This window comes from Aptenodytes forsteri, unplaced genomic scaffold (assembly GCF_000699145.1).
Source record: "Aptenodytes forsteri isolate BGI_AS27 unplaced genomic scaffold, ASM69914v1 Scaffold138, whole genome shotgun sequence".
Lineage (NCBI taxonomy): Eukaryota > Metazoa > Chordata > Aves > Sphenisciformes > Spheniscidae > Aptenodytes > Aptenodytes forsteri.
The window spans coordinates 125,426-150,099 of NW_008794014.1; the positions used below are offsets into that span (position 1 = coordinate 125,426).

At 44.1% G+C, this 24,674-nt stretch overlaps 1 protein-coding gene across 1 annotated transcript in view; it reads left to right on the forward strand.

Annotated features, from left to right (window-relative positions):
- Window positions 1-638: 638 nt before the first annotated feature.
- LAPTM4A (lysosomal protein transmembrane 4 alpha) overlaps window positions 639-24,674 on the forward strand; it is a gene marked incomplete at its 5' end in the record, with an annotated part of 41,757 nt that continues 17,721 nt past the window's right edge. Inside the window, 8 exons of the mRNA XM_019474925.1 lie at window positions 639-698; window positions 1,714-1,804; window positions 3,276-3,344; window positions 5,200-5,415; window positions 6,887-6,961; window positions 8,574-8,672; window positions 15,711-15,817; window positions 16,531-16,650. Coding sequence (XP_019330470.1) covers window positions 639-698; window positions 1,714-1,804; window positions 3,276-3,344; window positions 5,200-5,415; window positions 6,887-6,961; window positions 8,574-8,672; window positions 15,711-15,817; window positions 16,531-16,650 — 837 coding nt within the window. The remainder of the gene's footprint in view (window positions 699-1,713; window positions 1,805-3,275; window positions 3,345-5,199; window positions 5,416-6,886; window positions 6,962-8,573; window positions 8,673-15,710; window positions 15,818-16,530; window positions 16,651-24,674) is intronic.

A 24,674-nucleotide genomic window follows, 5' to 3' on the forward strand; every position in this document is an offset into this window, starting at 1 on the left:
GTACCTCTGTGTGGCGTGCAGTGGCCCTTGCTGGCACAGCCCCTGCTGTCTCAGCTGCAGATTTACACCCTCCCACCCCTGTAGCTGGAGGTTGGCCATTGCCAGTGAATTTTGAGACAGCCAAGACATTAATCAAACTGTAATTTGAAAAGTCCTTAAACTTTCAGGGTTTACTTTACAGGATCTAGGTAGGATGAAAGCTGTTCTTTTAGTTGGTTAGATAGACTTGAGGGGGAACATAAGGTCCACCCCAACCAGTAAACAAGAATTAAAATAAGCCTTCTCCTGTCTCTGCTGCTTTTTTAAGACAGACTTACCCTATTTGAAAAACAACTTTGATCCTAGACAAATCTTAGGATAAACCACAAATACGTCTGCTCTGGAATAAATCTATGTGGAGTTTCTGGATTTACATTCATAAAGGCTTAGCTAACACTAATTAATTTGGAATAAATTAACTCAAATTGGAACAAGGACACAAATTCTAGCCCAGATTTGTATGGGGGGTTATTTAGCTGTGTCTTTCAGCCTATCATATGCATTATAAGACAGTATTGAAATAATTGTATGTATATTTACACATATACACACATGCACATATATATGCCATAATGCATTTTTTATTGTCCATCTTCTAGGTTCCAGTGAACGGCCAGCTTATAACATCAGTCAACATCAGAGAGAAAAAGCTCCTCAAGGTACCAGCAAGAGTTTTAGAGTTTATGTATTGCCTTTCAAGAGACACTTGTTTTAAGAATGTTCCCTGTTTGGTAGTCCTTTTTAAAGATAATTTGTTGTTCCTGTTGTTGGAGCACTTAAAAGATGACATAGGAACATAAGACCAAGTAACTCTCTGGCACAGTCACACTGTGGTGCTTGTCACGGCCACCACAAGTGGGACGGTCTTGTGGTCCAAGCCCAGAAGCGGGAGCTGGGATCTCCTGTATTTCAGTTCCAGCTCTGACACAGGACATTTCCTTTGGTCTGGGCAAGGGTTTTGTCTTGGGCATTGAGCACTTGTACTGGTGTGGCGGAAAGTGTCCGTGCTTTACAGACACTTCCAAGTGAGGAGCAGCCCCCCAGCCTGGGCAGGGAAGCGTGTTCCTGGCAAGAGCATCCCACCTTGGAAAAGTCAAGAACCGCTGTATTAAAACTAGAACATTCAAAATTGAAGACTTAAGGTTAGCTCTACTGTTTCATCAAGCCATATGAAAATGGCCTCAGCCACTGCTGTGCCCTTTCAGATTAGTGTAAACTACAGATACCTTCATTAAAAATAGGCTGTTTTATGGGGTTTTTTTTTGGTTAAGCATAGGCAGAGTCCTAACTCTTGATTTCAGCATTTCTGGTTGTAAAAGGGGTAAATAATTTTAGGTTTTCCTCCTTCATAGGAAGAAAATTAGTACGTAGAAATGATGAATGCAAATCTTACTATAGAGCAGGTGCCTGAATTAGAATGGGAACTTTCTAACCTAGCAGATAAGTCAAATTTTGTAGGCCAAAAGCTATAGCATTCATTGGTTTGGAGTTTGCAGTAAAACCTGCTCAGAAAGACTTTTGCACCCACTTAAAGACTCCAGCGACCTACTGCTCTCTCTGAGTACCGCCGTGTGGTCTCCATTTCAAAACTATTGCCCTGACTCTTTTTCTTCATGATGAAATGTAACAAATACGTGTTTTATCTTTCTGCCATGTACCTCCTGTATACTGTAGCCTAAGAAGAAGAGGAAGGCCCAGTGCTCAGACAAGGAGGTGCCAAAAGATCTGCTGTCTGTGGAAAAAGACAAACTGCAAGAGGAGGAAGGTAACAAAAGATGTGGTTCTTCTGTTATCTGATTTATATTACCAAATAATAACATGGGATGAAATATTTCAAAAGGGAGGTCTTCTCTCCTATTCTAGTGTTCTGTGTTATTGGGAAAAATTGCCAGTTTGAGAGCTATTTCTATCATCTGCTCCTCACCATGTGTAACTACGCGGACAGGGACCGTGTGCTTTCCTGCCACACTTCTCAGGTCCTTACCGCATTCCCAGAGATGGCAAATCTGCGGATGAGGAGGCATCTCTGAAGTGGCTAGAGGTCCAGTGGGTAGCGGGGTCCTGTCTTCATGCTTTTACTCTAATTCTGTGGCCTCTGCCATGCTGATACACAGCTGAAGCGGTGGTCTTCCCAGGCAGCGTTTTGTTGTGCCCGTGATTGAGGCTGGTAAAGGCGCTGGGGTAATATACAGCCAATTTCTAGCACACCCATGAACAGGGCCAAGATCTTTGGTTGCTAGCAAATCTGCAGAGAAATCTGGCAGAAGCTAGCAAGGCTCAGGCAGCTAGAATTTCATTGGAAAATACATTGTATCCCATGAGCCCCTCTTCGCCTCCCTCCACCAAGGGTCATATTGAAAACAACAAATTCTAAGCTTTTCTGGGCTTAAAAGATTATAAAGTGATTAGTGTGGTGGTGAGAGCAAGAGAAGCCCTCGCTGCTGTTGGACTGGAGTCCTCCCTGTAGGCCCTTGCGTCAGGAGCAGAGTGCCTGCAAGGCTGCCGGAGGAGAATGGGAAACAGCAGAGCCTTTCTTCAAACAGATGTTTAGTTTTTTGAACGGATGAGCCAGCTGGACTGTTTCACACATTATTCAGGGATGGTTCAGAGAAAGAAGATGTTTGTCTCAAGTGAAATCCGTGGACTGTGTTTTTTTCTTTATTAACCATTTGTGCCAGTCCCTCCCCTGACTTCTTGGGTCTTGGAGAGCATGGATGGAGGCAGAACGTGGCCCTGTCAGTGTGAATGAATGTGTGTGGAAATCAGCTGTGTGGCAGAGGGTCTCCACATCGCAGAACAAGTCTTAGGGTATGTTCAGGGCTAGAGAAAGCCAGTAAATTGAAGCTTTCTTTGATGGTTAAGATTTTCATGAGCTTCTCTCTGCTGTTCGATGTACAAGGCGGTTGATGCTCTGTTGTGACATCTCCCCCAAGGGAAAGGGGTGTCACATCCAGCTGACACAAAGGCCAGAAGAATATGTGCAGTTACATGAGTCAGGACACATGACAGACAGGTTTGTGATGGGGATTTCTTATGTAACACATTTCTGCAGAGGCAGCAAACGCTGCACCCAGGGGAGATGCTGCACGAGACCGGGGCAGCGCTTGCTGCCCTGGTGCCACTTTTGCAGCCAGCATCGGAAACTACCAGATAGCCATTTACCTTTGTGCTAAGCAATAAAGGCAGTAAAGGAAGTTTCTTGTTAGCTTAAAAATGAACTTTGCTCTGTGTTGTAGGAGTTTGGCAGACCAAAATCAGCAGCCGAGAAAAGAGACACTTAAGGAAGGAAAGGCTGAAACAAAAAGGTAAATGTACAGGCTCAGTTTACACACCTGATCTGGCTGGGCTTGTCACCCCTTCTCCCTTCCCAGCATCTTTCTGTTTGCTCTGTTTGTCATTCAGCAACAAAATCTTTGCACTTACTTAGGCTATTTACTTAGGAAAAGACAGCTTAGGGAGGTCTTACTTGGGAGCTTGCCTTTTACTCCAGGCTTTCATTAAAACACATAGTATTACCCATAGGACTTTGAAAGCAAACATCTGTTAGATCTGAGATCTGCTAAAGGTTTGGTGTAATGTGGATTAGTTACTTTTGCGTGACTTGACAGAAGAAGTTTTCTGATAAGGGTTGTATAAAAACCTGTGTAATTTGCTCAGTTCCGAACAGGTTCTTTAATCCAGGCCTGCCCAGAGTAAACAGCTATAAAGGGAGGATATACTCTTACCCTAATGAGACAAAATGAAACAATGCTTTGTGCTCACTCCACATTTTTCCCCTGGGGATCTCAAAGTGTCTGCCATGCACTTATGCCTATATACATTTCTACTAATTATGTTATTATAACCGCTGTATGAAAGCAGGTCATGGAATTAAGGCATTTGGAAATGTTTTAATTACCTGTGATAAAATTATTAATATAATAGACAAACCTGTAAGTTTAATATATTAGAGTAATTTAGAAGCTAAGATGGAAGTTTGGGATTGGGAGACACAGCTAGATGAATGTGGGTGTTTGTGCGCTGTCTGCAATAAGACTATCTTAAAGTGCTCTCAGATGCTCTACTAAAATTGAAGATTGGGGTAAGTGAACAGCAAATTTTAATCTAAAAATATACAGGCATTTTGGGACCACTTTCTCTATCATTTGGATTCTATAAATCAAGAGTTAAATATCTGCGTGACAGTCTCTAAGGGCTTAACGTGCTGAGGTCTCTACTTGCTCTCCAGCAAAGTAGATGGGTGCGCATTTGGCTTTATTCATGTGCGTTGGCCTGTTGGCATCGGTGGTGCCAGCTGCATGTGCAGAAGGTTAACCACGCATGATTTAACACTAAGCCCATGCAGGCAGTAAATGCTTTGCTGGCCCAGGGCAAGGAAGCTCAGCAGACTAAATCGCAGTTGAAGCACCAGAAGTCCTTGATGCAGTACTGGAGCCTGGGTTGTGCAGGAGGCTCAACCACGTGATCATGGTGGTCCTGTTTAGTATGGACATTTACAGAGCAGTGAAATGTGCTCTTCCAGGAAGAAGCCCTAACCCTGCCAAGTGCTTACTGCTGTTTTCTAGAAGGGAAGAAGCAGCAGCATTAAGGTGTGTGAAGGTGGGGTTGATGCCAGCAGTGCTCTCCTCCCCACCAGTCACAAGAAAATGGAGTCCTAAAGTGCTTTGGGAGTCCTTCGGAACAAAAGATGTTGGAAGTAATTTTCATTATTTATAATATCCATATGCCCAGCATTGATTTCTGTAGCAGCCTTGAACTGCCAACATCCAAGAGGTTTGTTTTCTTTTTCCTTGGAGGTCCTGCTGTCCTCTTTCTCTCCCTTTACTGCTCTGGGTCCCCAGCTGGACTCTGGAGGCCTTGAGCCACCGTTGCAGTCAGGGAGGGATGCCCAAGGCCTCTGCGGTGCGGCATCATCTCCTGTGGGACTCATTGCTGGACTGGGTGGTGCCTTCCTTCTCACATGGCCTTCACGTTTGCTGCTGTGTCCCATCCCAGGGGCTCTGCTTTACTGTCATTGTATCTGTAAATAATTTCAGTTGGATTATAGCCATTACATCTGATGGGTTTAGGTCAGGCTTTGCTCTGTTGTTTCCCCTGTACAAACTCTTCATTGTAATTAAAAATAAGGATGACCCTGTGATAATGTTTATTCCCGAGAAGACCCCAGCAGAGCATCCCTGGCTAGCTCAGTGGTTGAGCCAGCCTTTGGCTGGGATGAGAAGGGAGCAGTATGGCCACTCACAGAGGACACCAGTGGCGGTGGAAAAGGTGCTCTCATTGCCAAGGCAGAGTGTGGGACCATGCTGAAGGCCTCAGGAGCCATACGGGAAGAATCGGTGCCCTCCCCGTCAGAAGAGGATGTTTTCTGCAACGTAGGTGAGTGTCAACGTTCAAGTGTTGCAGAGGGAAAGCTTAATGAATTACTGTGTCCAGCAGCATACAGCCCCACTGACATTCGTCCTGCACACACGCAGTGTTGTCCACCCCCTTTGAACCCTGCTAGCTGTCGTTTATTTCCAGCAATGTGAAAAGAGGGGTCTTTATGGCAGGAATTTCTTCTGTGTTGCAGACTACCTGTTGGGTGCAAGTTGTTTTCTACCTACAGGTATTTAGTGTTGGTTCCTTTGCAAAGGAACCAAAGCCTTTCCTTCCGAGGATGCTCACACACAGTCAGAGTTAAGCTTCAGGGTATATCTGTGCATTTCAAAGCAGTATGAGGCAGGGTATTCCTAAATCAGTTTGGGTATTTGACAGTTGAAGTAGTCTGTTCATGTCAGTGCTGTGCTGTACCTACACAGTTTGCCCAGTTTCGCAGCTGATTCACCCCTTGTTGGTGTCCAAACAAGGTCATTTAGAGCTACTTTGGGTCTCAGTTGTGCTGCTCGTACATTCTCTGTGTAACATAAGCTGGAGGTGGAAAACTGCATCTCTCAAACCTCAGACACCTTTAAAGCAGTGAAGGGATGGACTGCCAGGCCATTAGGCTAAAGATGAGATGCTGATATCAGCTCTCTCACTGGTATTTGATGACTTTTCGTTTCCATCATGGTTTAATTTTTATGGCAGTTATGTCTCACATTGTATTTCTACTGTGGGTGATACTGTAGAGCAATACCAATAATTAATAACTAGGTGGTAATTGGACCTTTTATATCTATCTTTGTATTTCTCTTCCTGACATCTTGGTGTGGTGGGAGAGTTACGAGTTAAAAGGTATAGTGGTTAATACTGCTTTTTGGTTAATTTTCAAAAGCATTTGATTTTCATTACAATCTCACTGATTAATCGAGCTTGATGGCTGGATTGATTGGTATATAAGACCATATGATGACTCACCTTCAGTAGCAGTAATCCAGTACTCTGGTGATTCAGAAAATGGTCTTAGGTTGCCCTTACATGAGTTGCTTTCTCTGCTAGAGTTCTTTTTTTGCAAAGTATAGGGTTGATGGGGGGAGGACATTAGTACCATTTTTTACTCTAATGCTTTCAAAAGACCAAATTCCAAGCTGATACAGGCTGACAACTTCTGCCAGTTGTGCAAAAAGGGGACATCAGTTCAGATGAGTGAGGAATTTGATTAAGTCCAGAGAAGTGCCGTGCTGGTGTGACGTGCACTTTGAAGGGCTGAGAAGGTGTACATGGCGACTGGGCTGGACTCTCTCTGTCCATAGAAGATAACGTCTCCTTGCTTGATTCTTCTCCAGCAACAGCAGTGGCTGCAGGCTTGGGATGGAGAGAACATGGAAGGGCTGTAATGAGATTGGGAGTGTCAGGTAGAAACTGCAGTCGCCAGCTGTGAATGTGACATCGCATTATGGGTTACTGTTTGTTTGCTTTTTAAATACAGGAACATGGGATATTGCAGAAGTAAAATCCTGTCCTGTGACCTTTGGGACATTATCAGAGCTGTCCAGGGAGTTAGGTGAGTGGTCTCTCTTTGGACTTCTATCTCAATTCTTCTATCACTTTCTTAGATGCTTGGCCTAAAAGTACTCTCATCGCTTACATATGGGTCTTTTCCCTTGGAGCCACATTTCATTAGTCACTCTCCCTTGTAGAGCTTGCTCGCATCTGCAATCCAGCGCTACCAGCATTTTAAGGAGTGACATCAGAAAGTTTTATTGAGCACTTTCCAAACGCGTGTCTCATCTTGGACTAAATAAAAAAAATATTGCCTCCCCAGCAAATTCTTTCTCTGTTAGGTTTTCTTGCACAGAAGGTTTCTGTTGTGTTCTGATGACCAACAAATTCAGAGAATTTCAGACCGAGGGAGGGAGCAAACGCCCAGGTTGGAGAGGCCCTGTTAGAGGCTGCGAGCCAGAAGCTTCATTCTCTCTAGCACAGCGAGGGATTTTCAGCTTGAGCCTCTCCATGCATGGCCTCGAGAAGGATGGAGCATCTTCTGGTTTTGCATTAATCTTGAGCCTTGTTTCTGACTTATACTTCGCCTCTCTGCAACTGTCAGTCCTTCTCACTGCCTGGCTCTGAGCGCTCCTGGTTCATACACTTTCTGCCTACCAGAAACTCAAATTTGTCTGGAGGTCGAACTGGCTGATGAATGCGAAGTCTAGTCCTGAATCTTTTAGAGATGCTAAAGGCAAGCATAGATACATATAGATAGACATCCGTGCACAAAACAGCATGGGTGGTGTAAGCCAGAATGCTGAAATCCGCTTCTAAAGCCAGACATAGTAGTCAATGTAATACATGCCATATTTTATCATCTATTTTCCAACACTGCATCAGTGGATTGAAGCAGTTCCTAATGTACAAGTACTAGACAGGGAGAATTATTTGTTAACATCTGCATTTATGCAGCAAAAAATCAAGCTGATACAGAGCACAACTGTATAAACAAAGGAGTTCTTTAGGTGAAAGGAAGAAAGGAAAAATCGGATATGAAAAAAAATCTGCTGTGTATGAAAGAAATTAAGAAAACACTAGTCTGTTATGTACAGGCCTTAGAAAGGGGCTAAGGGGAGTCATTCAGGGAGGCATGTGAATCCTACTGGTTACTTTAGTTGTTGAAAATAATCATCAGAAAAACTTTAACTCTTCCTTTTCCTCCAGCAGCTCTCTCTCATCCGTGCTCTTTCTTGGAGTAACTAATTTGGTAATTACGGATTTCTGTTAGAATGAGCAGAAGCTTTCTCACTGAAGTCAGTTGGAGCTGGATACACTGGATGTTGCTTTTGTTCTGCAGGAACTATAGCTCCCTTCTTACATCCCCAACAGTGATGTGTCGGAGGTTTACATCTCTGAATATCGTTAGTGTAGCCACTCCTGAGTGGGTTGTTTTTAATAACTTATGCATGTAGTGTCCTCGTCCAGCCTTCGTTAATAAATCCACTGCGATGAGCAGCATAGATGAATGTGTGGCTTAAATTACATAACGTCCAGGCATCATGACATAGCGAGCAGATAAAGGCATCATTAATTGCTTTTAATAATGTGAATATACCTATGTGATTCTCTTTTAGGTTTGGGGGGGGGGGTTGTTTTTATTTTAAAAAAGATGCTTTTCCTGTATGCAGATAACATGAAGAGTAGATCATCTGAGGACAGTCCTTCCAGATGCTGTTGGCACACCAGCTCGACGTTCCTCCCCGCAGACAATGCATGGCAGGGGCAGGGTACGTCTCTTCGCTCATTTTCTATTGAAAGACAAATGTACTAATGCGGACACCCTTTTCAGTCTGTTTTTTAAGCCTCAAAAATCAGGGTCCACTTCCCACCTGGTACAAGGCTGGCAGAGGTAAGGGAGAAACTCAGTTTGGGTCTGGTTTTAGGCAGGTACCCAAAGCTGCTGCGAGCTCGGTCAGAGCAGCAGGCGCCCTGCATGGGACCCTTGTTTTTACTTACAAGGCGACAAAAAAAGGGATGCAGTAGGTGCAGTCCTGTTCGGTGCATACATAGTGCTGTGCAAAGTGTAATTAGAGCTTCTGGGCAGCAAGGCCAGCCGTAGGGAGGCTGTCTAAAGGCTCCCATAGCCTGGGGTCCTCTCTCCAGCAGTTGCACATAGCAGTTGCTGGTAGATAAGCAAAGGAACAGGGCAAGCGCAGGGCGATCCCCCCATGTCCCTCCCCACACCCAGCAGAGAGTGGGTCAGGGACTTCCTGAGCCAGAGGCAGCACTATGGGCTCTGTGCTTCAAAAAAATCATGTGTTAGCAATCATCTCAGATTACTAAATTTGCAAAACAAATTCAAAGTTGGGTTTGGTTTTCATAACTGAAGCATTGTGTTCCCCTCCCTCCCATTGTTGGGTGGGGAAGGTGGAGCTGAGTGGCCCCTTTCCAGGCAGCCCCCAGCCCGGGCTCAGTGGGTGGCTTGGGGAAGAGCCGTGGGAAGGACAGGGCGCTGCTAGAGCTCGGGGTACCTTTGACAAAACTTAAAATGTCCTCTGTAATACCCAGAACGCAGGTGCAGAATCAAACTCCAGTGGACTGTGGCAATCAGGATTTCAGTCTTTTTATGGCTGATAATGTTTTTCTTTCAACTTTTAAAATCTGCTTGAAAGGCCAGCGTGGGTCCTGAGTGGCTGGAATAATTTGGCATGAACAGTGTGGGTATTAAATGGCCTTTTCTCTTGACCTTTTGGTCAGGATCGAGTGAAGTATCTATTTATACCCCTGTTGTTGGGAGGCCTTACCCTGCTCTTGCAGGGATGATGTCTGACGAACCGAGCAGATCCCTTCTTGCTCTAGCTGCTCTGATTGCCTTAACTACAGGAGAACCCAGAGTGGTTGAATGCATTGAGGAGAAGAGACTGCGGTCGTCTTGCTTCTCTGCCCAGCGGTAACTGAGACTCTGCAGCAGATGCATCAGCTTGGCCATCAGAGGATTTTATAAATAGAATAGTTTGCTTTAGGGAAAAAAAAAACCAGCCCCAAGCATTCCTCTCCCTTAGTGCTGTGTTTGTTTACCCTCACGTTGCTGCTGATGAGCGCGGGGCCCTTTGTAACTTCTGAGCCCAGGCTCGGTGGCGCAGGAGGGAGGGAGGCAACATAGGTGGCTCTTCAGCAGCATTTCCTTGCGTTGCGTTTAGCACTTGTCACACTTGGCACGCTCTGGATTTGATCTGCAGTTGCAAAGCTGGGCAGAGCTCCTCTTTTTTTGGTGCCGTGTCTGTCTGAGAGCAGAACAGATAGGAGCAAATTCAGCAGCTTGTTCTTGCAAACATCAGAGCAGATGCATTTTGATTGAAAGCAGAAATGGAAGGATTTCTGCCTGCCTTACAGCTTACTTCTTAGTAGTAGTAGGTTTTTTCCTTTGAATCATCAGCCTTGATATTGATGCAGAGAGGAGTCTCACGAACATGTATTCCCTGAGTTTAGATGAGGTAATGGTTGGCATTAAGGTCTGCGCTGCAGGCAAAATGAGCTCTTTGACAGTTAAACAAGGCCTGTTAGCTCTTGCGGGCCTGTGAACTAAAAAAAAGCCATTTATAACTGAATATGAGCTGGGGTCATTTTATCAAATACAGATCAGTACATTTAATGAGTCTCTTTGTTCTGTGATGGGCTGGTGCAGAAGAAGGAGCTGGATGCTGGACTCCTGCCTCTGCCCCGGCTCACGGAGCAGCCTTGTCTGGCTCCTCGTGCCGCATCAGGTTATCTTTTTGTGAAGTACCAGTAATAATAACAGCCTAACTCACAAAAAGTTTGAGGCTTAAGTGTTGTTGCAACTGAAAGCATATGTACATAGAGGGAGAGAGGGAGTTAGTAGTTAGGAACTGAGCGGTCAAAGCATATGGGAGTGTGATATGGGAGTGTCTAAAAGACTGATAAATCAGGCTGGTTTCAAAACAACACGCTGCTATGTTGACATTCATTAATGATACACATTGCTGATGGTTAATTCTTAGTCATTGTCACATCTGGAGTGCTGCGCCCAGTTCTGGATTCCCCAGTACAAGATGGGCATGGACATACTGGAGTGGGTCCAGCAGAGTCCATCCGCGTGCATGAACACCTGATGGGGTGGTTGCCTCTGGTCTGCCCAGTGAGCGGACAAGAGGCAACAGGCATGAAGTGAAGTATGGGAAATTCCATGTACACATAAGAAAAAGCTTTTTTTTTTTATGGTGAGGACGGTCAGGCAGCAGAACAGGTTGCCCAGAGAGGTTGCAGAGTCTCCATCCTTGGAGATACTCAAAACCCACATGGCTACATCCCTGAGCAACCTACTGTAGCTGAGCCCGCTGTGAGTAGCGGGGTGGGACTAGACAATCTCCAGAGGCCCCTTCCAACCTCAGTGATTCTGTAATCCTCATTCTGTCATCAGTCATTGTCTCTGCATATTCAAACAATTGGTCCTTAATAATAATTTTAATAATTATTATTAATAATAATTAATAATAATCTTAAGCTTTCGTTAGCTAGGGGTATTCAGTGTCTCGGAGCTGAAGCCACATGGTTAGCACTGATGGCTGCAGTCCCTCATGAGGGAAGGGGGCTCCAAAGTGGGCAACTTCTTTCATCCTTATTTTTCCCTTCTCATTGTTACTGTTTGCATGCTTTTCAGCCCTGCCACAAAGAGAAAATCTCTGGTGCTTCTGGCATAGTTCCCTTTACTTTCGGGCCCGGGAGCTGCGCTGGTTTTGCCAGGCACCTTTCTTGCTTTTTCTGCAGGGTTGTTCTGGATCCACCAGACATCTCTTGCCTGCTCTACCTCCTGTGCTGTACCTTGATGGCTTAACTGCTTGCACGTGTTTCCCAATACTGCCTTTGTGCAACTATACCACACGTCTGCTGCTGCCCCTTTTGTGACATTTCTGTACTTACGCTTAGCTGTCTCACAAAATGCACTATAGGCTGTGGCTGGTTTTGCTGTTACAAAATGTGTAACCTGCACAGCGCGGCCGGCTGGGCTGTTTTAGAGCACTTGTGTCTGGTTCCAAGGCAAACAAATACAGATTTTATGCCATGCGTCTGCTTCCAAGCGCAGTGGGCCTATGCTCTGGCGGCAGCGCAGGGCAGTCTCAGAAGACCCACATTCTGCTTCACAAATGCAGTTTGTCTCATGACCACAAGGGCTGTCTTTTTACCTGTGACTTGGCATCTTCCCAATGAATCCTTCTTGATTGCCAAAGCAGATTTTCCCTGGAGCCTTCAGAAAGCACCCGTGTCTCATGACTCCCATCCTTCCTTCTGTCCTGGGGTTAAAATTAATTTTAATTCCTTTGTTTCATGGGAATAAGCAGCTTCTTTCGATTAAAAGAAGTCCTCAGTCTGGGATTTATTTGATATTTTTGCATCTACTGAATTATGCTAGAGGAAGGTGCCAAATGAGGGACTCCTACACCCAACTGTTGGTAGCAATAATTTTGACCTGTAACACCTAAATGCAAGCTTTAGACTGGAAATTGCCTATCCATTTGCACTGAATGCATTCCATGTGGCCTACAAGTGAGGGCTCAGCAAGGATTTGGGTTAGGACCGTGCTCATTACACAGCCACCTGCCCTTTGCAAAGGGACAGGTTTTCTACAGCAGCCACAGGAGGACTCAGCACCATAGACAATATGCAGTCCACTGAGGATTTTGCTCTGCCAGATGAAGGGCTGCTCTCCCTTAGGTTTCTGCTGACCATATCAGGGGAGATCATGCCAAAGAGGGATGCTGATAGCATAGGATCCAAACCTACAGCTCTGGACTAGAAATTTTTTAATCCCCTTCTTGGTGACAGACTGATTTTTGCTGCAGTACTTTCCAGCTTCGTTTTCCAGGCCAGATAATTAGGTTCAGCCTGTAGAGTACTCTACTCTACCCTCTCTATCAGCCGGCATAGGGAGCCTGCTGACTGTCCCCTTTGACCAGACCCTGCTGCTGTGGGGCCCTGTTTGCCTGTTCCCCGACACCTCCCAGGGCACAGCTGGCTGCTCCCCAGCATTGCCGAGGCAGCTGGAGACCAAGGGCATTTGGGTGGTCAGCGCTGGGATGGACTTTCTGCCTGCAGAAGTGCTGGCATCCTCCCTGATTTCTGAAGACACCTTCAAAGTAGTGCCCTTCAGGATCTTAAAGTATCTTCATTACACGGGGTATGTGGAAGTCACCTTGGCCCTGAAATGCACACTGCAAATGGGACATGTTTGCTGCTAGCAGGGAACAGAAAAGCACAGCTTTGTCTGGGTGGAGCTGCTGGGGGACTGAGGTGGGCTGCATGCAAGGATCTAGTTGGCAAATGGCATTTAACAGCACTGCTTTTGTAAAAATGAACAGCAGGAATTATCAAGATGTTGGTCTGTAGAGGCGCTGGGAGAGATTACCTCCCTTAGTGCTAAACCCACCAAGGAAGCAGGAGTACTTGCTGCTGCATGGCACATTCCTTTTTGTGCTCATGGTTTTCTCCTACTGAAGGAATTACTGACCAGTTTTAGCCTGTGAGAGAAGTTGTGACCCAAGGAGGACCAGTTGCTGATTTAAAAATATTAGAGATAATTCAAAGTTTAAAGCCATTCCAGGAGATGTCACTGTAGCTGGAAGGGAAATAACGCTACACAACAGGAGAGGTTTTAAACCCGAGCTCTAGGATAAGTACATTTAATCCTATCTTCCCATCAAATCCATCAAATTGTAAAGGATCTTACACTGCACTTAATTTTACTCTGAGTTGATTTTAAACACCCCTGGGACATAATGCTTTGCGAAGAGTAATTCTGAGATGAGGCAGAGTCACTGCTGCCTGGCTGAGCTTCATGCCTACCCGCATGACAAGGGCGAAGCATGAACTTAAGCCCATTGCAGGAATTTACCCATTAAAACTATTTTCATGCTTAAAAATAAGTACTTAAACATACTGTTTGAGAGATCGGAAGTTAAATAAGTGAAAACGATAGTCATGGCTTCCAGTGTGCCTTCTTTTAGTTACAGACCGTTCTGCTTCCACACCCACGAGAGCATCCATCAGCAGAGCTGCTGCCGTGCAGCTCAGGAGGGACTGTCATTCCTGAAGTCTCGGTGCCATTTCACCAGTCCCTGCATCATGCTGTGTACCTTCCTGGTAGCCAGAATTTGCCTCCTCTCTAGCAGTAGCAGCGTGGTTTTGCCTATATTTTTTGCTGCCATGGCACACTTGGGGTATATTAGTGCAGAGGCAGAGTGTGCACGCACGGTCTGCAGAGCTGGGACTTGCTGTGTCCTCACCCTGGTGTACTTTCTGGCATAGATACGGGGTGGAGAGTGCAGGTTGATATTGCCTTCAACCACAACAGCTAAATCCTCCAGAATTTGTGAGCCAGACCCTCATATAACCTAACTGGGGAGAAGCAGCAGAAGCTTTTTGGTGGTGCTATCCCATGCTACAGCTTACACAAACTGTTCTTCAGACATCTGAGTCATTCATGTATATTGTGCATCTCTTGAATCTAGATGCATTCATTTGCCTAAAATACTTAGACCGGAATTTTTTGGGGAATACATTAGAAAATACTTGTTCCTGTCCCTTTTGAAGAAGGAAGGAAATACTGTCTATGTACAGGGCATGGATTTTAAACTGAGAAACTTGAGCAATGTTTATAATCATGTTTATAACATTTGGCAGCAAACTGGACAGAGCAACTTTTTGGAAACAGTTCTCTTTTATCATCCCCAGCATGCTTTTGGTTTTGGCCCTGCTTCAACTAGAAGTTTTTCCATCCAGCCTGGGATTTTTTTATATTTGTTTTTATTTTAAGAGATGTGATCAGCTAAGAGTTATTATTTCATGTTGTGTTTTGAAAGTCTTTCTCCCTGTTAGGATAAGACTTAAGATTGTTACATTCAAACCATTAAAAAATAATCAAGTAGTCCTTTCAACATCTTATGCTGATTTATCTGCTTTTTTGCACCTCATTCAGTTTGGACAAAGAAATTAGGCTGGTCTGTTTTGCCTTCTTGCCTGAGGATCATTTGCCAGTGCTTTGTGCAGAGGCAGCTGAGGGCTTGTGGCCAGATTTTCAAAGGTACCAGACGCTGGCAGATACAGAAATCTAAAAGATTTTCAAAAGTTTTCTGCCTAGCCCCCATGAAATGATCAGAATCAATGCAGGGTAGGTGTTACCTATTTCATGCATATTTAGAGTTGCATGATAGGGAGCTTTGGAAATCTGCCGTGTCAGTGCCTTTCTGGCTTACATTCGAGAAAAGAAAATGGAAGAGGAAGATGAAGTCAAGAATGCACTTGGTACTATTTTTTTATAGGAAAGAAAAGCCAATGAGAGCATTAACAAATGCACAAATCCTTTGCTAATATTACTCCTCCATACAAATAATCGCCCTGAGGATGGTGTGTTGTAGTGAGTGGAAGAGCCTGCTCTCTCTGCCAGTGTTTCTGGATATGCCTGAATCCTTCTCCCTGAAATTAAAAGAAAATGTTTGACAAGCCATGCTATTAGTTTTGTAAAGCTTGTTTTATTGAAGCACGGGCTGGAAGGGCTTTTGTTCCTGTGTGTGCTTTTCTGCCCTTCTTTAATTTTCCTCCTGTCCTGAAGAGTGCAGTCACTAATTGTGAATTAGCAGTCAATGTATACTTTTTAAAATACATTTAAAATGCATGTGCATACATGCACACCGACACATCCCATCGGCAAGCAGGAAGATGACGGAAACTCTTCGCAGCATTTGTGTTACTAGTGTGAGCCTGGGAAGTAGTATGGATTTGAACATAACTCATTCATATGCTTGTCCTACTAGATGATCCTTCAGCAATTGACCTAGACTCTGACTGGAAGGCTCCCATGGAAGAGTGGGGAAACTGGACGGGAGATGAGGAGCATCAGACGGGGGACGAGAAGGAGAAGGTGAGGCAGCAGCGTTGATGACCAAGGGAGAGCTGCTCCACTGGGGTCAGTCTCAGCCAGACTGGGGTGTCCAGTCCAGCCCTAGAGCTGGACTCCTCTGGTCGTGGGGGCTTTCTCACGCTGGGAGGAGGCGCTTGGCGTGGTCACTCCCCTGGCCTGTCTGAGATAGCTGGAGCTGGGGGACACACCTGGAGGACATGTGAGATGGATTCGGGGAGTTGGCTGGTTCTGAGAGTTCATCATCCGGGTGGCATTGCAGTCCTGAGCAGCAAACATTGGGTGTTTGCCACTCTGCGTGAATGAACTCTTTCTACTGCCACTGACTTTCCTGAATACCTGGGCCTTAAAAGAGGTGTAGAGTCCACAGCTGACACCAGCCTTCACACCATCCCAGGCAGCTGGGACGTATTGATTTAAGTGAGAGGGTTTGCTGATAGTGATACAGTCATAGCTTGGGTGGAGAGGTAGAAGCAGAAAGCTTGCTGTTTAAATGCTTTCTAGAAGCCCAGGGAAATGTCCCTCTTTGGCAGCAGTGGGAAGAGTGTGCTGAGCTTTTTGCAAACAGCTGTCTTAAGCCAAGGTATGTACCTTATCCAGAGAGACGCCCTGCTTGTACACTGTCAGCGTACACTCTTGGAGGTAATCAGTTTTCCTGAAAAAAACATGAATCAGCTATCCCAGGCCTCCTCTTATAAAATCTCTGATGCTTTCAGGATTTGCCGAAAGGCAAAGCAGGCATTCATTTCTGCCTTTCTGGACTCGAAAGCAAAATGCAGCGGAAGAAGAAGAAAATTGAAGTGAAGGAAGCAAGGGGTGGAGCTGGACTGAGGCATGTGAGTATTTTGTATTCCCAGAGTAACGTCTGGTTTTCCAAGAGCAGAGGGGGATGTCTTCTCCATTAGGATGATGTGACCCAAGGGGGGCTTTTCTTCCTCTCCATTTCTGGCTTCCTCTTCTCTTCTCTTTTCTCCCTGCTCTCCCATAAAAGAAGGGTGAGCACAGTGACCAGTGGGTTTTTGCAACATGGTATTCCCTAACATATTTACAAAACAGTTTGATTTTGCAATGCAGAGAGGAGCAGATGGCTTTAATCATGGAATGAAAAATGCTTTCTCAGGGAAATGCACTCCAAGTTTAGTGTACAACTGGGCTGTGTTTAATCTATGGCGGAAGGTCACCTGGAGATATTAACAGTAATGCAAAGGTGGTTCCCAAAAGCCAGTGAAGATAAAGCGAGACCAATGTTATATCAGTGAAAAGCTTATTGAGAGAAAAATGTCTTGGAGTGCAACAGAGGAAGGCTGTGGAAAATGTCAGCTCATTTGGGATAGGAAGTGCAAAGGAACAGTGTTGACTGGGTTTTGGACCAGTCCTTGGCTGTGATGTCCTTGCTGCTCAGTGAAATGAGAAATAGGGGGGGGACACCCCTAATTGTTTTTCATTCACTTGTCACTGAATATGTTGCTCTGGACTCGTACAGCTGTGTAGTATCGTTTGTCTTCCGCTCACACCCACTGTGGTCTCTCCTGATCCTTGGGACAATTTTGCTCCCTGAACTCCTGATGCTCCCATTTTAAGGGAAAAGCTTTTAACTAACTCACTGACCACAATCCACATGGTCATTAGGACAGCCCATCCATTACCGGAGTGCTGCCAGGCCACTCTCTTTCTTGCACATCCAATTAGTTGCTTTAGCTTTGTATGTACCTTAATGAATAATCTTAATAGTGCTGTTCAGACTCCTCAGGACAGCATTGTTTCTTCTGGCATGTTTATGATGGGCCAGAAGGAGTTTGTACTGCACGTCAGCCCCAAATGCCGGCGGTGTCTGCTGCTGTGCAAGCTCATACTTTGGAGATGGACATACAAAAATGAAATTACTTATGAAGCCAGACTTACAAAGTTGCTCATCACGCGCCCTGTGCTACCTCCAGTATTTCTGTGGACTGTGGTCATTAGCAGTCACTGGGCACACAGTCTTCAGTCTCACTATACAATTACAGTACTTTCACCTCAATGTATCTCGCTGTTCTTCTATTCACGGGGGAAAACAAGGGGAAAGACAGTAATGAAAGACAATTTCCGTACTTTGATCCCTTCTAAAACAAATAAACAGGAGGTAGGTAGATGACATCCCAGAATATTCTAATCATTTAAAAACTAATTTGTCCTGCAGTTTCTTTAAATACCCTAATTCCTTCCAATAATGACATTTTCTCTCATATTTTGTACTCGCATATGCTTCGTTTAACTCATATGCTTAGTGAAGCATATTGTTTCAATTAAGCCCCAGCAAGGTTTGGAAACAAGAATGGAAGAAGGCCCAAGGGACTTGATATCTACAAAACATAGCAGTGATGCAGTCTGTGCTTCCTTCAGAAAATCCTTGGATGTTGCTAATAATTCATCCAATAACAGTAAGTGATTTTTTTGCACATCTGATGAATTTTGGTTTCAGAATAATGCGTAATCTGAGAAATGTTCACAAATGTATTTTTAAGTGAATGTGCAAAATGCTTCTCCTTTAGCTGTATGTGTTAATTCTTAGAGAGGCTCTGTTACATTTCTTTCTGTGACAAATACCTGTTCCTGCTCCTGCCAGAGTTAATGAGCAAAACTGCTATTGCATTTAGTGGGAGTAATTTTTGCACAGCGCTTTTAAATGTGAAACAGGAGCAAATGTATGTGTGAGTCAGAGCCCACTAAAAACATTCAGAGCCCTCCCCATGACTTTGGATTACCCTTGTAAGTAGGTGGCCTTTGTAAAATACACCCAGGAACCCCAAAATACCCTTCTTCAAGCGAAAAGCCAACAGTTCCCTGGAATGCAATTGTACATGGAAGGTTTGTGCACTGGCTCCTGTTGTTTGTATGGCAGATGTACCTGGAAAAAAGGAGAGGAGGAAGAGGAAGAAAATGAAGAAAGAGACTTGAGGGAGCTGTGCGGCTGCCAGAGTGACAACCCAATGGGGCAGGCATGCTGATGAGCTGCAAGGATTCTGCTTTCTGCGATGCCGCGCTGAGCCCAAAATAAAGAGAGGCTCTAGGAGACCTCCCAGCAAGAGGAAGAGGAGAAGAGGAGCTGTGAGCCAGAGCGCGTGAGTGTGTGAGAGAACGGCGAGAATGAGCACGCTGTGCACAGGAGGTGGCGTTGAAACAGAGTGGCTGTTCATTACAAACTGCTGCCCTTGATTAAAAGCTGTTGAATGGGTTTTGACTGGTTGCATTAAGTCCTCTTAGTTTTTCACTGTCATGTTGTTTGTCAACTTGTAGTGTTACATGCCATTGTAGAAATGGTCGGGACGTGCCTGACCGTGATTGTACTTCAGTTCCACGGAGGGTCCACCAGCTAGTCTGGTCTCTGGCATTTTTGCAGAGGTGCTCATCGGTAGGCTACTAATGTACAGAAGGAAGCACTGTTCAGAGACAAAGGGAGAGTAACATGGATTGTTCTCAAACCTCCTAAATCTTTTAAATCCTTGTTGGCTGCTACAGTCAGACTTTTGCCTCATACCTTGACATATTTATACTTTTCACCCCACGTCAGGCTAGCTTGCTCCACAAGGGAAAATTTCTAGAGGAGGTTTTAAACTTATTTGGAAAGGTGGTCTAAACCCTTTTTTCTCCTCAGATTTCATGGTGGGCTAAAGTTTAAAGTCTGTATGTCCAAAGCATGTTGCATTTGTACTTATAGTAGACTGAAGTAACTTTTTGAAATAATTTTTCTTAATCTGATGTTTGGAAGTTTTTATCAATTTGTTACTTAAATATTCTAATATAAACTAAATTTGTGAACGAAATTTTTAAAAATGTCATTTCGGTATTTATTGAAGAGTGTGTATTTCTCGTTGTCAGAGGGCTTATAGTATGGAGGAGGGAATGTGTTACAGTTGAATACTGTGGTTTATAAATAGCGCTGAGCTGACACCACTAAAAGCTGAACCCCACCACCAGCAGCTCTGGTGGTAGCTGTGAGGGTTTCTTAGACGGTCCTGAGATTGTGCCTCTACCCGACCCATCGTAGAAGTGCTGCCTTGAAGGATGAGATAACGATTGTCAAATCTCCATCTGCATTCGACTTTGTGCCTTTGGAGATTGTATGGGAAGATTACCTTACTAATGCATGTTAAACATATGCACGTTCGTAGGCATTGGGCTGATGCTGTGAAACTCATTTCACGTGGGATGCTGAGTAACCAGGGATGCTAATGGCTTTACATCGCTTCAGCAGCACTTCTGTTTGCATCATTGAGCCAGAGGAGAGCTCCGTGCTTCTGCCATGGCAGCCACCCAGTCCTTGATGCTGGATATCTGAGCTTTACCTGCAGCTCAACACCTTTACATGATTGATAGCCTTCATCTGTTGCATAGCTGTCAAAGCAGCTGCATCCTTCAGAGAAGCAATTAATGGCAGCAATGTATTTGTGTTTGGAGTTTAGCTACTATATGTTAAAGGGCAGTTCTCTTGTGCTGTGATTTTTGGGGTAGCTAGCTGTACAATGTGCCCTGAAATTTAGCACAGCAGGATTGTTTCAGACAGGTGAGGGTTAATCTTAACTGGTGCCACTTAGCAGCCCACTGTCTAGAATCTGCACTTCTTGGTGTTTGTGTCTCAGTGTAGGGGAAATACAGGCAGTTTATGAATGGACTGAATAGACCAAAGGGCTTTTATCTGGAAAGTAACTGGTTTGGAGCAGATGCATAACAAGAAAATACATGGCCTCACTGGAGAAACAAGTACAGCAAGTTCAAGGATTTAGATGTGCTAATGAGTATGTGGGTAATGAGCAAAGTTCTGCTATCTCTGAAGCCAATGGAAAACATTCATTGACCTCATTGGGGCCAGGATGTTGTTGCCCAAGGTCTTTGTTTAGCATTGAAGATAACCTCTGTCATCAAGAAAAAAAAAAAAAAAGAAGAATGAAGGAGATAAAGAGCAGCTCACAAGATTGGTAGACTCCAGATTTCTTCTGCTTTTTTCTCTATATCTGCTTGCAAACTTTTTGATGTCTGTGTAATTATGTTTTATTTCAACATGTTACAGTATTTCAAATGTTCATTGGTTTTATAATAAAAAATCAAAACTTTTGCCCAAAGCCCAGCACTCATGAGCAGTTTTATTTAATTAGTTTGTATGTGTGTGAGAAAGAGCACGTGTTTTTGGCTAAAACCATTCCATTTTCAAGGTTTTTTGAGGTACTGTAAATGTTTTTTAAGATATTTCCTACATCTGAACCCTTTTATGTTTAGGAAATCCTCATGACATTCTTCTGTTGTGGGATAAAAGAACAATCAAGACCTGTAACACTGACTGCGGTGCTGATGACAACCAGCAGCATATTACATTACCTAGTTTTTCTGTCAAATTCATCAGTACCACTCTTACTGACATGAGCGGTGTCACAAAAGCTGTATTTTTCTTCTGGCTCCACTGTTTCACAGATGGGAAGTCATCACTGTAATACAGATAGGCTCAGTAGTTTATAGCAGCACTTTATTTAATACCACATTCTAATGTAGGCAAAGAAAATACACTCCTACAACTAAATACTGTTGATCATAGGCTTTCCTAAATAATTGCAAAGCTCTCTTCAGGGCAGATTTGGTGGCAACATACTGTTTGTGTGATTCACCTGCTGTATGGGTACCATTGCTGCGAGTAGTTAGGAAGGGTCTGTCAGGTACCGCTTGGTTGATACGGCTGTGGCAGTGCCGGGAGCCTTTCTGCGCCACATCCCCCAGCACTGCTGCTACACATGGGAAAGTGTGCTGAGGGTCTGCTTCCTCAGTGGATGGACTGAGTTCAAAAAACCAACCAGACCAAAACACAAAGCACTCAGCAGCTGCTGTTAAGTTCCATTCTTTCACTTCCTAGTCCTCAGAGACTGAAAAACCATCGCTCAGCTTAACAAATGGTCTTTGCAGATGGCCAGTGCCTTTGAAAAGCAGACCTTTGAGCTCCTTATGAAATTCCCCTTCCTTTCATCACTGCATGTTCAGGCTACTCCCTGGTTTCTATGCTTTTAAGACATGTCTCCCCTTCTCTTCTGTGAGAATTGACCATTCTGCGCAAATCATCAGCCTGCTATGCTGCTTCTGGCACCAGGAGTGTTAAACGAAAGCACCCGATATGCTCATTCTCCTAGTCTCTGATCTTTACTAGCTGGAGAGTAGCGTAAGTCCTCAGACAGGAGATTCAGCTTCCCTCCAACAGGTTGTAGCATTGCTTGTGCTGTAACTGAATGTTTTTATTCTCTGTATAACTTATCCCTTAGAAGGGTAAATCTAGAGTAGCTTCTCTTTGGTCATTCATCAACCCAGTGCAGTCTAATTGCCAGTTCATGGGCCAGATCCAGCTGGCTCCCCCTGCCTTTTCCCGAAGCAATTTATTAGTTGCTTGAGTGGCACATGCCTCGGGAACAGCCAAAAGCTCTCCCTGCGCCTGCAGATGGCCCAGCGGCTGGAAATCAAGCCTCTGGTGCAGCCGCAGCGTGGGAGGTGGGATGAAGTATGGCTGGGAAAACATCTATGATCTGGTTAGGAGCAAGCAATTAATTGTTACAGCAGCAGCTGCAAATGATGAAATACACTGCTTTAAGTTTCAACTTTCTCTTGAAAACTGAGTTTTCAACTCAGTCTGCTCTGTTTTTGTAATGATGCTCTTTCTTGTGGGAAGCATTGGCTATATCCCTAATAATAGGGCCATACCCATAAGCGATGGGTCCGCGAGTATCTCGGGCATTAAGATGTGGTTGATGCTGTAATTGATGAACTCCTGACCTACAAAGCTGTGTTTACTCACAGGCAGACTGCAGTATGCAGATGCAGAGGCTGAAGCTTTGCTTCACACTCAAGCTATGGTGTAACATCGTCAGGGTTAAGTGGGGCAACTGCAGAGAGGAATTTGGCATGCTGTTCTGTAATCATCTGTAATTGATCATTGTAATTATCTATAATTACCAAGGTTCCACCCAATCTGCAGATCAGTGGCACAGCTGACATAACTGCATGAGCCAAGTATCAGGTAGACATGCTAATCACTTGGCAGAAAATAATTTATTTACTATGCTAACACCACAGGCCTGCTCCATAATACTGAAAATGCTCTAATGCTGGCTCCTGAGGAGAGAGGGATTTTCAGTCATGGGCAACAAAGATCAGATATAGGAAATTTTGTCCTTCTTCTGTGATTGTACTGAACCAGACCCAGGGGTCTTTTCAAGGCAAATTGAACTTCCCAGTATGTGCCATCCCTGATACTCAGCTCCGCAGACGTACTCCGCTGCAAAGGAAGCGTTCTCCCGTACTGAAAGGACACCGTAATGCATTGGTCTCAGAAACACACGCCCTGTGCCTTCTTGGGAAAAAGCCACTGTAACAATAACTGACCCTTGTACCATCCCATCAAGAGACAATTAGAAACTTGGTAAACTGTAGTTTATGTCAAACTTGGATTTCCGTATCCATCTACTGTTTTTCTTTGGTGGTGGTTCCGAGTACTGTAAGTGACAGAGATGCATGATAAATGACTTAATCAAGCACTTTTGGCAGCATTAGCTGCCTGCCACTGTGTTCCTTCTGGAAATCTTTACCGACGTCCCAAGCTACAAACCCATTCAAAGAGCCAACATGTAAAGAAATAACAATTACCAGAAGGTAACTCTTCCTACTTCCCTGAGTGGGTAGCGTTCAGGTCCTCGGGCTCCTCCTGTTCACCCTGCCAAGATTCACGGAGAGGCAAGTCCAGGCTGAGGGCTGGAAGGGGGAGACTGCCAGTAAGTACAGGACGTTTCCCCTTTCCAGCACTCACTTTTAGTCATGTGAAAGTACGGAGATCTCTCAACTTGCAAGTACCATTTTAGATGGAGGAAAATGCTGTAGGTTATTTTTAGACATTTTTATAGCTCCTCGGCTGTATGAAGGCTGATATAAATGAACCATGGCTCTTTTAGTTTAGCAGATTTTGTTTCTGTAAATGAATGCAAGAATTTTTATTCAGTGTTTGATATTCAGAAAACCTGAGCGTACAGTGAGTAATCCAGAGACACAGTCTTGTGCTAATAAAAGTTTTACGTCATGCTGTCATATTTTAGCTGCTCTTCTAACCCTGACTTTCTGATCCATCTGTTACAAGGTTTGGAACTGAGTTAAATTGACTCTTGCTGGTAAAAGATAATTCATATTGTTAACAGCAATCAACTAGAATAAAAAGTACAGAAGCTTGGAACATTACATTAGAAATCTCAAAGTGATGTTGATTAATTCAATAAACAAAAGTAAAATCCAATAACCGCAAAACTCATTGTGATACATTCTTACTACTTTCTTACCTGTTTTACAAGAAACCACTGAATCTCCAGATTAGCTTGTTTTCTTCCAGCAGAATCCATCTTGGAGAAAAAGGCTGGCAAAATGTTAATGCTGACTTCAGGATATCTAGGATTTCACTGTGTGAGTCACCAACAGGAAAGTTTCCCTCCTGGCTAATTCATTTTAGTTTTTTTTCCCCTCATTGATGTGTTAATGCTTTGCTTTTACTCCAGTACATTCTTACCTTTTTTAAGGAAGCAAAAAGCCAATCCATGCTCTCAGCCCAGATATTTTTCACATCGTCTGCACCAGTTCTATTGATTTTTCTAAGTTCTGTTGAAGGGATCCAGTGTTCTATACTGCAGTATCTATGTAAAGACATTAGTTTCTCTGGGATGTTGAAAAACCTTGCCTTTTTGTTTTTAATTTAAAAATGGTTGTTCAGTGTGGAAAATAACCAAGTCTGAGAAGCAAAGTCACCTTTCCTCTTTTTTTTTTTTTTTTTTTTCACTCCCCCTTTTTTTCCTTAAAAAAAAAATGCAGGAAA